General features: G+C 35.4%; 1 protein-coding gene across 9 annotated transcripts in view; it reads right to left on the bottom strand.

Annotated features, from left to right (window-relative positions):
- HFM1 (helicase for meiosis 1) overlaps window positions 1-13,233 on the bottom strand; it is a 58,540-nt gene that overhangs the window by 19,824 nt on the left and 25,483 nt on the right. For 2 of the 9 annotated variants that reach the window (XM_048945726.1, XM_048945725.1), the window contains 8 exons: window positions 5,241-5,399; window positions 4,629-4,829; window positions 4,456-4,544; window positions 3,557-3,600; window positions 3,364-3,465; window positions 1,507-1,652; window positions 924-1,018; window positions 34-167 (listed from right to left, as the gene is read on the bottom strand). In XM_048945726.1, the coding sequence (XP_048801683.1) occupies window positions 34-167; window positions 924-1,018; window positions 1,507-1,652; window positions 3,364-3,465; window positions 3,557-3,600; window positions 4,456-4,544; window positions 4,629-4,829; window positions 5,241-5,342 (913 nt within the window). In that variant the 5' untranslated portion in view covers window positions 5,343-5,399. Of the gene's footprint in view, window positions 1-33; window positions 168-923; window positions 1,019-1,506; window positions 1,653-3,363; window positions 3,466-3,556; window positions 3,601-4,455; window positions 4,545-4,628; window positions 4,830-5,240; window positions 5,400-5,902; window positions 6,127-6,707; window positions 9,241-9,829; window positions 9,878-13,233 lie in introns of all 9 variants that reach the window. The other 7 variants (XM_048945717.1, XM_048945718.1, XM_048945724.1 and 4 more) reach the window with 7 other exon arrangements.

Here is a 13,233-nt window from a genome sequence, read left to right on the forward strand (position 1 = left end):
GTCAAAATGTAGAACAACTGCAAACAAACAAACCATAATGAGCTGGATTTTTTAAAGCTCTAATGTACAAGAATGTTGATCGTATCCATTCCAAAGCTACAGTGACATCTGTGATAGTATGTAATGCTATTTCTGCATTTAAATGCTCCACAAGATGTTTGTGCAAGCTGTCAAAACCAAAGAAACAAACAAAAAAAAACCTCTGTAAGTATATTTATCAATTAGTAATACAAAAAAAAAAAGAAACTTTTTTTCCTTTTTTTTTGCTTACTGTAAACTATTCATTTTAATCAGTGAAATTAACAGGAAATAGTTTTAAAAAGTAAACAATCAATAATGTAATTCACAATGCGGCTTAGCATCCAGAGAACAAAAATAATCATCTTGGGAACTATGAACTTTCATAAGTATTTAGAAAAAAAGCTACATGCATTTCAAAGTTACAGTGCAGTATTGATATTTTGAACATATTTGAAAAATTGAACCATAAAAAACCCAAACATCTGTGACTAAAATTTTGTGTTTCAGAGTTAAGGTTAGCACCTTAACTTTGGTATACGTGTCTCTCCTGATATTTCATTCATCTCAAGTGGACTCTGTAGCCTGCTATTTTCTAAGCTCTATTGTCTAAAAATTCAGATACATGATCTGGCTTCAGCTCTTGCTGTTCGTCTTTGTAATATAAATAATTTAGGTTTCTTAAGTTTTCCAGCAGGAATCTAGAGCTAACTTTAAGATGACCTAAAATATGTTTTTATCTATTAAAGCAGAGGCTGTTATCTCTGATTAGCTTTCTAGTTTTCTTTCTTTCTTTCGGGTCCTTAAATTTCTTCTAAACAGAGGAAAAAATTCAGAGAAAATACATTCTGTAGAAAATATGAAATGTTTCTGCCACCTATTTCATTTTATGAAAAAGTAATTACCTGCTCTCTATTATATCTGCACCATTTAGCATTTGTATATACTTCTCCCTTGTACTCAAACGAGTCATAATTACTGCTGTAGCCGTTGTGTCAAACTGCAAAAATAAATACATAAATCAACAAACAAATCCAACAACAACCCTGCCCTCCTCTTGTGGGAGCAAAATGAATTGGGATATTGTGAAGGCAGTGTTTCCAAACTGCTCCTCTCTTCTTCTAACTTAATGTTTTCTCATTCTGAAGTCATGAGAAGTACATTGCAAAGTATGCTGTTAAATGTTTCAGATATTTTTATCATCCAATCTGTAAATTGTGTGCCAGCTTCCTAATTGTTCTCCAGTCCTTACTCCACACACAATTCAAGTGTAATCTTTGGATCTTTTACTACAGCAAGGTGAAACAATGTCTTTTTTTAACAGATAACAGAAAAGCAAATATTTCTCTCTCATTAACTATGAACAACAAAACTTGAAAAAAAAAACAACAAATGCTGCAATGAAAGTTTTGGAATTGTTTCTTTGGCAAAGTTAGTTTCTACTTATCTGCCTTTAGAAAGAATTGCTGTAACACAGCAGTAACTTACTTGAGGCCTTCCTGCTCTCCCAATCATTTGCAGAATATCAGTTTCACTGTACTCTTCAAACATTCCTCCAACATAGTGCATTGTGGATTTTATAACCACTAGATGTGCAGGCAGATTGACTCCCATAGCTAAGGTGCTAGTAGTAACTAGACCAGATCAAAGTATATTGACATCAGGATGAATACCACTGTTACACATATATTAAACAAATAAGCACCTAATTTTCATCATGAAGAACTCATATTTTCTAGCGTAGCCAGTGAAAATGGGGACATTACGCACTAGAAAGAATTAAATCTAGGATACTGACACATATTTGCATAAGAATTCTGTACCTGATTGTCAAGTATTATCGAGAATTCTTTACCAGAATACATCTGTTTAAAAGTAAATGTTCAAATATTAATTAACAGAATATATACTTTGGATTATCTGCAAATGTTAAGGAATTTTTTCAAATAATCCAGAACACAATCTGTCTTCAGTAAAACACAAACGTTGAGGAAATATCATCTGTAGTTCTTCACAATCAGTATCTTTAAGAGTTTTGTTTCAAGTCATCCACCATCAGTATTATTTGTATTCATGGTAGCAAAAAAAAAAATGTATAATCACCAATACTATCATAATTCTCTACCAATACACACTTTCATGGAAGACTCGTTTACGTGCAGATTATCTCCTTCGTAAATTTGTTCTCTCTAATATATGATGAGATTGCAGAAATTCAACATGGAATGTCAGCTATGCAGGCCAACTGACACAGTTACTCCACCACTAGGAAACCAAAGTATTATTTTTTAAATGAACCAATGGCATGACAATAATACTGGCTTTCATACTACGTACATACTACATACATACGCATACTGAAAGTTTGCTGAAGCATAATGAACCAAGTAAAACATGGCAGAGAAAGTAACCAATGCAATTGCATTTGCAGTCCATGTATTCGTACACCTACAGTGTGAATAAATCTATACTCCTCTATTTGAAGACCAAAGACTTCTTCCCCTTCGCAGTAGTTATAGAAGAGTGCCCAAACCCTATTCCCACTCATGCTCTCAGACGTATTAAGCAACTTTGCACTCTTTTATTGGTAGTCCATTTGTGCATTCACACTGTGTTCAAACTGTGGCACAGGGTTCTCTAGTTTTCATTGCAAAGAGCAATTTTTGAACTACTGTCTCCTGGGGTTTCAGGAATAGCACTACTATAAGTTTTGCTAGACCATAGCAAAGGATCTACCTTAACATTTAATAGTGAATCGAGACTATTGCACAGATTGAAAAATCCACCAAGATTTCACCGTAGTACATAAGCAACACAGTCAATTTTCACAGGGTCTGAATTCCTGGATATGAAAAGAGGAGGCCTTAACAAGACTATCATGTCTCAAACAGATATCTTTTCATTTTACATAACAATAGATTAAATATTTCATAGCAACCTCCCTGTTCAGGGAACCCATGGCTGCAAAACACAAGCCAAGGAAACATCACATGAAAGCTGAGAAAGGAAACATTAGCAGAGAATTCCATGTCAACAGGATTGCTCATCTGAACAAGAAGGTAAGTACTATGAGCCAGCCCTGAGCCAACATATCAAGGAGGATGACCTCTATGTATGCAGAAAAGAAGTTCTCTGGATTTTAGTAATATATGTATATTTTAGTAATATGTATACTCAAAGAGCCAAAGTATGTATGAAATACAAAAGCATCTTGACCTGCATTCTACTAAAGAATTCCTAAGGTTAAACAGAAACACTAGAATCATAAAATGTTACCAATTCCAAACTCCCATCTTTTCAGAATATATTCAGAACATTTTGACTTTCAAATTTAAATTTACTTACAAAGTACGGGTACATCTCCTGCAGTAAAGGCTCCTTCAATTATTTTTCTGTCAGAAAGCTCCATACCCGCATGATGATAAGCCACACCATACATCAAAAGATCTGATAATGTAGTAATTACATCCGTTACCTGATTAAGTTCACTCATGCAAATATTCATTCACAAGGTAGAGAAGTAATAGGTTACACTTACCTCTGAGCTTGGAATCTTTCAACGAATTGGCAGACTTCTGTAACCTGCACAAAAAAGAATAAATAAATTACAAAACAGATTCATTAATGTCAGCATGCAAAGACAGAGCTTCACATAAAACTAGATGCACAATCGCACCTTTAAAGATTATAAGCAGCACTCCTTGGCAAGTACATTTTTCTACATACTTTCTCATAGTACTACTGTATTTGCATTTTTAAAATATGTTCTTAGCTTACGACTACATTTTAGACTATCAAAAGGATATTGTCATAAAATAACTTCTTAACCACACATTTTTAGCATACTTTCAATCTCCACTTTTCCCAAAGCAAACAAACTGATTGTTTGGAACAGCTGCTGCACCCTTTCCAGCCCAATTATCTTTCCAAGACACGACACACAATACAGCTCTCTGACTCAGACACAGAAATCAAATACAGATAGGGTTGGCAGAAATGTGGGAAACAAGGAAAGCAACAGAGATATATTGCTTGTGTAACATGGAGAGGGCAAAAGTTGGATTCCAAAAATTGGGAAGTAGCTTCTGTGGTTGTGAAGCTGATGATTAATATACATTTATTAAAGGTATCTGATAATGCGTAGACTTCTCATGAGCTTAACTTACTGCACTAGTAAGATCTTGTACACTTAGTCTGCATAATACAAGATCTTACAGGTCCATGGAGATTAACATTTTATGTTGCAAAAATAAGTTTTTAGAAACAACAAACAAAGTATCCCCAAAAAAGTGCCAGTTTAGCAACAGAAATGTCAGCTGTGATGATTTTGTTGCAGATACTCCTCTGCTAGAAGATGTATTAGGTCAGCATCTTTGCAAATGTCGTAAGCTTACTAGAACACAGAAACATAGATCAAAAACTTAAACATAAAAATACCTTTGTTTCTGCTCTACACTCAGTAGAAATTTGGCATCTTTTGAAAGAACAGAAGCAGCTTGCTGCACTCCTTTTCTTGTGGCACAGAACTGTAAGTAAGAAAAATTTTATTTTTTAAATCAACACTTGTGAGTAAGAAACAATTTCAAATGTAACTAAAAAACAACTCATACCACCAGCACTGGTTTTTGATTAGAGTATGCTTGTATAACACTAGCAATTTTGTAGTTCAGTGTTAAGTCAAATTTGAATTCTGTCTGACTGTCACTGCAAGGAAAACCAAGAACAATTTTGCGTAGCTTCACTGGTCGTTGATCCTCATCTACTTTGTGACATACAGCAGGGATCTTCCCATCTGAAAGCCATTCTGCAATCTTTGAAAAAGAAGAATTTAAATAATCATTTTCTGTTTTCAATCATGCTTTACTCCACCTGCATTACAAAATAATTAATTTTCTTTTTATCACACAAACTACTACTGCATTGCACAGTGCTCTCACCATTAAGATCATAGGTGAAGTTCTACTAGACCAGTATAATTGGGACTGTAATCTCAAGTATGTTTAGATATTAAAGTATTAAAGATAAAACATCCCAGATATCTAAAACAAAAGCATAGCCACTTTTGGCTGATACTTCTCTATGGCTGAAAACCATTTCTTATGATAACATCAACCATGTAGCTGCCATCAGCTGACAGCTTCAAAATGACAACCCTGTTATTCAATCTTTACTTAGAACTCTATTTTATATTAATTCAAATGCAGTTAAAATGCAACTCTTACATCTTCGGCGTTTGGAATTGTTGCTGAAACAGCTACAAATCTCAAAGGAGGAACATGGCGATTCTCTGAAAGACGCCAAAGAGAAGACTGAACCGTCTTCATCCGACTGACCACAACTTCCAACGTTGCGCCACGGCTTTCATGCTTTATGACATGCACCTATCAGGAATTCCAAAAAACATTTGCAAAATATTTCTCGTTATACTCCAGACGCTTGTTAAATGTTTTACTTTCCAAGAGTTTTCCTTTCTTCTTCAAGAAGAAAAAGAGCATATAGGATCATTAATTTTCTTGCCTCATCTATGAGAAACAGTCGCACAAGCTGAACTATAGAGTTGTCTTTCCACCTCCTAGTCATGCTATCCCATTTTTCCTAGGATACAAAATGTCAAGAGGAAAACGATGTTTGAAAGACAAACATATGCCTGAAATAAAGTACATGTAGGCATGCTTAACTTTTAACATATCTTGAAATAAAATCTGTTAAATAAAGCCAAGCTAACTTCAAGCTAACCTATCATGTAGGTTTCATCTGACATGCTGTTTTATTATTTGCTGATATATGAAGCAAAAGCATGCAACAGCAGTTTACAGACAACTATAAAGATCATAACAATGTTCTGAAAATTGCCACTTTTTGTTGAAAAAAATGAAAAGCAGACCTGGCAGCATATGATTGGTTGACCACTAAATCTGCTTATTCTCTTTCTGTAAGAACTTGAACTGAAACCTACAGGTGTTGTGATAATAATATGAGCATGATGTATTTCAAATAAATCGTCCACCACTGTATCTCCTGTCAGTTCCTTGCAGCTGAGTCCTATGGGTCCAAATTTTTCTTTCCAATCATCAAAACGTTGACTGCATAGAGCTTTTATTGGCGCCACTAAAAATAACATGAAATGATCAGTTACATCACGAACACCAGACCTTCATCAGTACTGATACAAATTCTAAGTGCAGATGCATTCACGAATTCTCCAATTTTCAGTTTTGTTCTCAAATCCATAACGTTAACAACAGGTTATCATACTCCTTGTGTGTAGATCAGTTTTGAGCTTTAGGCCAAGAACCATGGCTCTGTTGCCTTTGAACAATAGAAAGAATAGACAGAAAGCAACAGTATGAAACCTTTCCAGATAAGCAAATACAGAAAATGTATTCTCTTAAAGCAGCAGACAGGCACACAAAAGATACTGCTTAAATTCTGGCTCTGCCCACATGCATTTGATTTAGTTTCATTTGCTTAATTCTCTCCTTTTCATGTACATTTTGCCTCATAAGAGAACAAATTCTTTACAGGATTTTTATTTTTATCTGTATTAAGCTATGGTGGTTACTATATTTATACACTACTGTTACTTACATAACTTCAGTATTATTAAAGCACTCAATCTATACCTCCACACTCATAGAATGACAATTTTACTGCTGTCATCAAAATGCTCAAAGCTGCATAATACTTACTATAAACAACTTTAGTATTTAACCAAGGCATTGGGACTTCCATAAGTAATCTGGTAATAGCTAGTTCAAACATTACAGTTTTTCCAGAGCCAGTTGGAGCACAAATCACAAAATTTCTATCTGTATAAAGAAGCTGGGAAAGAACGGCATAGCAGTAAATATAACATAGCTATTGTACCTGTTCACACACTCCAAAAGAATTGTCTAGGTGAAAAGGACACACACACACACACACACACACAAATATTACATTGATATACATAGTTCCATAGTGAATTTTGTATGAGGTGCAAAACTTAAATTAGAGCAAAATAAATGTGTTTGCTATACACCTGCCACACAAACAAGAAAAATGTTGCTTCTCTAAGGTTATTAATGCAAATCTACCATTCTGTGACAAGCACAAAAATGCCAGTAGCTTAAAAAATCGCACTTAGAAGCTGTGATGAATGATGCTGGTATTTCCCATAGAGTTGGGTAAAATTTTTAAATGCTTTTAGAGACTGCTAAGACTGATTTCCCCTCTCCGCAATATGTCACAATCTCAAGTTATTTGCTTTTAAAAAAGCATACCTGATAAGAATAAAGGATGGGTAAAAGGCACTTTCCCAAACGGACATCCTTCACTAAAGTTCTCCTTTATACTCCTTTGAAAACCATTTAAAACCATTAGCAATCTGTGTAAGTACACACTGAGCAGAATCCTGCTTAACTACTTTAGGAAGAGATTCGAGATATCTTGTAGCTTTCAATTTCCTTTTCAGTTTTGAATATTAAAATTTCATTTACATTTATGCAATATGTTTATCTGCAAAGTACTACTTACAGCTGCAGCTAATGTTTCATACTTACATCATCCAAAGCTTTAGACTGTGCATAGTTAAAGTATGGAAACTCCTTAAAAATACACCTAAATTGGGTTGCTTGAGAGCATTAAGGAATTGAAAACAACAGAGTGAAAATTTTAACATTTCTTTTAAAATTGTGAAACGGAGGCTTTTCTTGCAATTTAAATTCAAGTCTAAAATACATCACAGTTATAAAAAAGGAACTCATTAAATGATTCAGTAGCTTTGTTTAGATTTAGATACCAAGTATTTCACTTTACAAAGAAAATAAACCCAGCACCTATCTAAAAGATCTCAGGATTATACCACAAATCAAGAACCTCCTCCATAGAAGCATCATGGAAGTGCATGCAATTATGTCATGTGAAAGCATTTATAAGAGCAAGCAGAGCACCGCTGTTAAAAGTATTTGCAGTGTCAACTGCCACATTTCTGCTACATAACAAATGTAATTAACAAGCACAGTATTGTATGCCCAGTTGTAAAGAAATCCACCTATGATATCTTAATGCTAATGGTGGTTTTAAAAGTATTTTCAATGGCTAATATTATGTATTTTTCAGACAAATATGTTCCTATCCATAATACAAGCAAGAGGAAGGAGAGCATTGTTTCATTATAGATCCAAATGAGCAAGTTGATCCTCGCCTGGACTTGCATGAAGCCACATAAGCAGTCTAACCACAACCATCTGATCAGGCTGCAGGTGGATGCAAACACAGCTGGATGTAACACCAACAGCAACACCAACAATGAACAGCTGAGGACTTAGATGAATGTTACATCCATTTAAAAAGACTCAATAAAAATATAAAGAAAAAGGAAGAATTAAAATAAGAAATTAATTAAATTAAGAAAAAAAAAAAAAAGATTTCTTTTAAAGGCTTCTCTAAAATTACTCCCCTAAATAAATGACCCATTTTCAAAAGGATAAACATCAACCATCTGCAACAGGAAGCATCAGAACTACTGAATAGTTGCTTGTTTGGAATACTATGTCAGTTCTCTAACTGTTCACCTGAATTCAGTGGCTAATGTAGGCATTTACTCTTCATGATATTTAGCCTATCATTTGATATCTTACTAGCAACAAAATATTTAAGAGTGAAAAATGCAAAAAAGCAGTTTGTTATACCAATGGATAGTTACTTATGTTAAGGATTCAAAGCAGGAATAATAATAATTTGCATAAAATCTGCTTAAAATTAATGAATGGAAATATACCATATGCATACAAGACCAAATATCTGCACAAGACCAATGATCTGTAAGAAGTATGCCGGTCACTCTGAAAGTAATGCCTTCTATTTATTTCCACAGATAAAAGAGTGTGATAATGCCACCTGATTGAGCAAAAGCTACAAAATACTGTTTTTCAATGTAGACACAACCATCAGCTGTGCATTTTTGCCAGCCAAAAAGAAGAGCCCACATGCCATGCTTGTAAAAATGCACGAGTAGAGGCATTGTTGTTGCACTGCTGAAATGCAGCACCCACCACCTCACTGTGGTCACATCTGCTGTGTGGTCTCCATACACGTTCAGCTGGCATCAATGAATTTCAAAGGTTCGATTTTTTTCCACACAGAAACATTCAACAAACTCCTTTGCTTCATACACACTTCCACATGGAAGGTTGTTCTGTCAGATTGCCCCTCTGCTGCCATCTGTCGTACAGCAACAAACTGAAACAGAATATTGGTGGGAAGGATCAACCTCTGCTGCGACACCACCGACATCCACCTCTGATATCATGGGCCACCATCATAAAATAGCAGGCTTTGCTTTCAGAGCAGCCCTCACATGTAAAGCCTGTTTTCTCTTGAGAATTTGGGGCAAGAAGTAGGATTCATTTTTCCTAATAACTCTAAATACTGATTTACTTTTTTATTTATTTAAAGTATTAGAGATAATGTGTGTTTATGTGTGTCAGCATATATAATGTAGCCTTAAAAATATATTCTGCAAACTAAAATTTTCACATTTTTCATTTTAAAAATAAGTTGCTCTGAGGATAAAATGTGAACATTTGAAATAAGAGCCAATTTGCTTAGCAATGAATATGTTTATTATAAATTGTCCTATTTTCACTCTAGCTTAGGAAATCCCAGGCATAAACACCCATTCATCATTTGGTTCCCCCTGGTACTACATTGCAATTCAAAACTATTGCAGAGTAATGAATGAGTTCCTATGGCTGCAAATTAAACCTGTAATTTTGTAGACATAGAAGCATTGTAGATCAGTAGACCAGATACAACAGATAAAAGATACGTATTTCTGTAACAGCCCTCAAAATTTCCAAGCTTCTTCCGGTAGTTCCTAAATAAAAGTAGATACATTTATAAAACCAGATTTCATTATTTTCAACCAATAGCCATGAAATCCTGACTCTAAGCTATGCATTTTGTGAGGTGCTGCAAGGCTGTATGGAACAAGGAACAGGTGATACAGAAGGAGCTGGCAGGAAACAGAGGACAGAAGCCTATCATCTGAAAGAATCACTTTGTAGCCCTTTGCTGAACTCTGGTTCCAGGGTGTCTAGCTTGTATCAGAGAGCTAAATCTGAATGCAGTACCTACACATCTGAGAAGCGAGTTAAAAGTCATGCAAAAGTGCTGAGAAGAAGGGGAAAATCCACTTCATCCATATTTATTTCCTGACATTTATTTATTTATTTATTTATATCCTAGTCAGCCCATTCCACAGGGATTCCTCCTTCCTCAGGGCAGGACTTGGCTTTTTACCCTACTGAATTTCACCAGGTCCCTGCTGGTCCCTCCTCCACGGATGGGTCTCTCTGAAGAGCAGCCTGGCTCTCAGGTGCGCTCACTGGTGTCCACCCCCATTTAATGACATTAATAATTCCTCAAGCTCACTGCACCACTTCCCCAGGTCACTGAGAGGGATGCTGTGCAGCCCAAGTGCCAGGACAAATCCCTGCTTCTGCACTGGAGGCAGGCATACGAGTAGAGCACAACCCACTAACCTGCCTCTCTCAGCCAACCATTTTGTAACAAACTTGTAATGGATTTGTAACTCATTCAGACCTTAATATCCAGATCTAGATGCAAAACCATTGCAGAAAACAGTGTTCCTCAACTCTAAGATCCCACAAAAACCCTTGCTGAACTCAGTGACATGTGGTGCTCTCATCTTATCCTCTCATAGTTGACTAGTGTCTAGTAACTCAGCACAGCAAGCAATCAGACAGGAAGCCATTCCTGGCTAGCCTCCAAATCTCTCTTCCTACTTTCAATAGCACAATAATAATTACCTGTCATATCCAGAATCTTTGAAGCACTGCACAATGATTTTATTTTCATTCCAATTTTAGATGCCATGTCCCCATCATTTACCCTATGTAGGGTAAAACCTGAGTCTGTAGTTACTGGAGGCTGATGATTTTCTCTCCACGTATTTTTTTTCACTTCTGTCACGTTTTCACTTGTATTAAAGTGAGTAACAAATTCTTTCACATCCATTGAACTATCTTTAAATTCTGTATTTTTATAAATACAATCAGGCATTTTAAATAAGCTGCAAAAGATGCAGGATTTTTATTACTCTGTTGTATGTTAAATAGTTTCTCCAATATTTGAAAAATAAGCATATTTATATTAGAAACACAACTAAAATGTTACAATAATAAGAAAAGTTTGTATCTAGTTTTATTGGATCTGACATTCCTCTACATGAAGAAGACTCCTTTCAGGGTACATTTTAACTTTAATTTCATTTCAGAAAGAATCTGAAAAAAAAGTGAACTCCTTGTCCAGATGCATTCTGAATCCCAATAGTACATTTACTGCCAATCTCTGCATAATTAGAAAAAAAGAAAAAAAGAAAAAAAAAAGAGAGAGAGAGAGAGAGACATACGAGGTTCAAGGTCTGAGAAGAACTGGGCATAGGAGAGGTGCTTATCTGTAAAACCTCATCTCCTAGGCAGCACTGAAATCGTGCTGTGAACTGTTAAAGATATTCCTCTCTGATCTGTTGTCTTGCTCTTCACAATAGATAATGAAGTTGAAATGGTATTTTCAATAACCTGTCCTATCTAATAAATTATTAACATTAAAAAAACAACAACATGCTTATCTTCCTCATAGAAGAGCCTGAACTCAGGACACATTTAATTACAGTACTAAAATACTGCCAAAAGGAAACTTTTTTTTCTTTACACTGAAAGGATTTAATGTCTGGAGCCCTGTTGAAGTACGCAGAGGATCAAAAACTCTGCATTTGAGAAACAGACCTAAAACAATCCTACAATCGCTGAGTTATCAGAACTGACTGCAAACGTACCTTTTTCGAAATGCTGAGTGAACACTCTCATCATCACCAATTTCTGGAAAATTGGTTAATATTTTAGTCTGTGAGAAATTTGAATCGGGCTGCTGAAAAATCTCTGTTCCTATTTTATATTTAGCTTGACTGGGAGAGAGAGACATTGAAGCCATTTCCCGACTTCCATGCTTTTTTGTTCTTTCTCCTACACATAACTGGAACATTTCTTTTTCAGAGGCTATGCCAAAATGAGTAGGTGCTGATGATTTGTCATTTACTTCCTCAGTGTTACTCTTACATTGTTGTATGAACTTTTGGTTCTTTACCCCTCCTAGAATAGACAAGAATATTCATTCATATTCCTATTTATACTCATTTCCTTAAACATCTTCCAGATAAAAATCAGTCAACTTCACATTTATTACATGAACTTACCCTCCTATTTTATTGTAAGAACTCTCTACATTTTATGACTCATTCTGACAAATACATCTCCTGACAGTTAAAAATTAGGGCCACTTTCCTTGTTTGTTATTTAAAATAATGGAATAAAGCCACTCCTGAGCACTACAAAGTAGATGAAAATTACTTCCAGACGCATATTTCACTTTAATCCCAGAAATTTGTGAAATGGAAAACTGTTACTGTGCCTCAACACGTAGACAATCTGTTTTAAAAAACGATTCAATGACTCGAAGTGCCTGCTAAGAACAGCTGTGAGATAAGACCTGAGATCTCAACAGCCAAAATTCCTAATGAAGTCAAGTCATCTTAGTTATTTATAATTTGTACACGTAGCTCTTGGTGGAAGCAATGTCCTGATCTGAGTGACTTTACAAGCATTCTCATTCTCTATACTCAGCAAAAGAGGCAATAGCAGAAATGAACAATTGAATGCAAAAAGATTAAAGGATAGCTGTATTACACAGCCTGCATTTTGACCTGCTAATCCTTTAACAACAACCAGGTTCTAATTTATTTATTTATTTGTTTAGACTTCTGAGCATGAATGTGGGAAAGTAAAAGAGGAGGGAGAGTGAGAGGACAGCAAGAGAAGAAAAAAAAGGGAAGAGGAAAATACAAGGGGGGAGAAAAGTTAGGTTCATACAAACTCTGTGTCTTGGGTGGGAGAAGGTCAACAGGTTCACGTGCTGCATTATTCTTGTAGTTGCTTCCCACCTTTCCATGAAGCACCGTAACACAAAACAAAATAGCTTACTCCTTCCATCGCCCACTTCTGCACAGTGAACTTGCAGGCTGTATGTGCACAAAGGGAACTAGGCCAAACCCTTCCTATAACCAGGACCATTCCTCTGAACTAAAATATGTTTGCATTTGCATACATACAATACTCAATAATTCACTGCATTAAAAGAAAGAGGAGGAATTGT

The sequence above is a fragment of the Lagopus muta genome, chromosome 5 (genome assembly GCF_023343835.1).
Source record: "Lagopus muta isolate bLagMut1 chromosome 5, bLagMut1 primary, whole genome shotgun sequence".
NCBI classification, from domain to species: Eukaryota; Metazoa; Chordata; class Aves; order Galliformes; family Phasianidae; genus Lagopus; species Lagopus muta.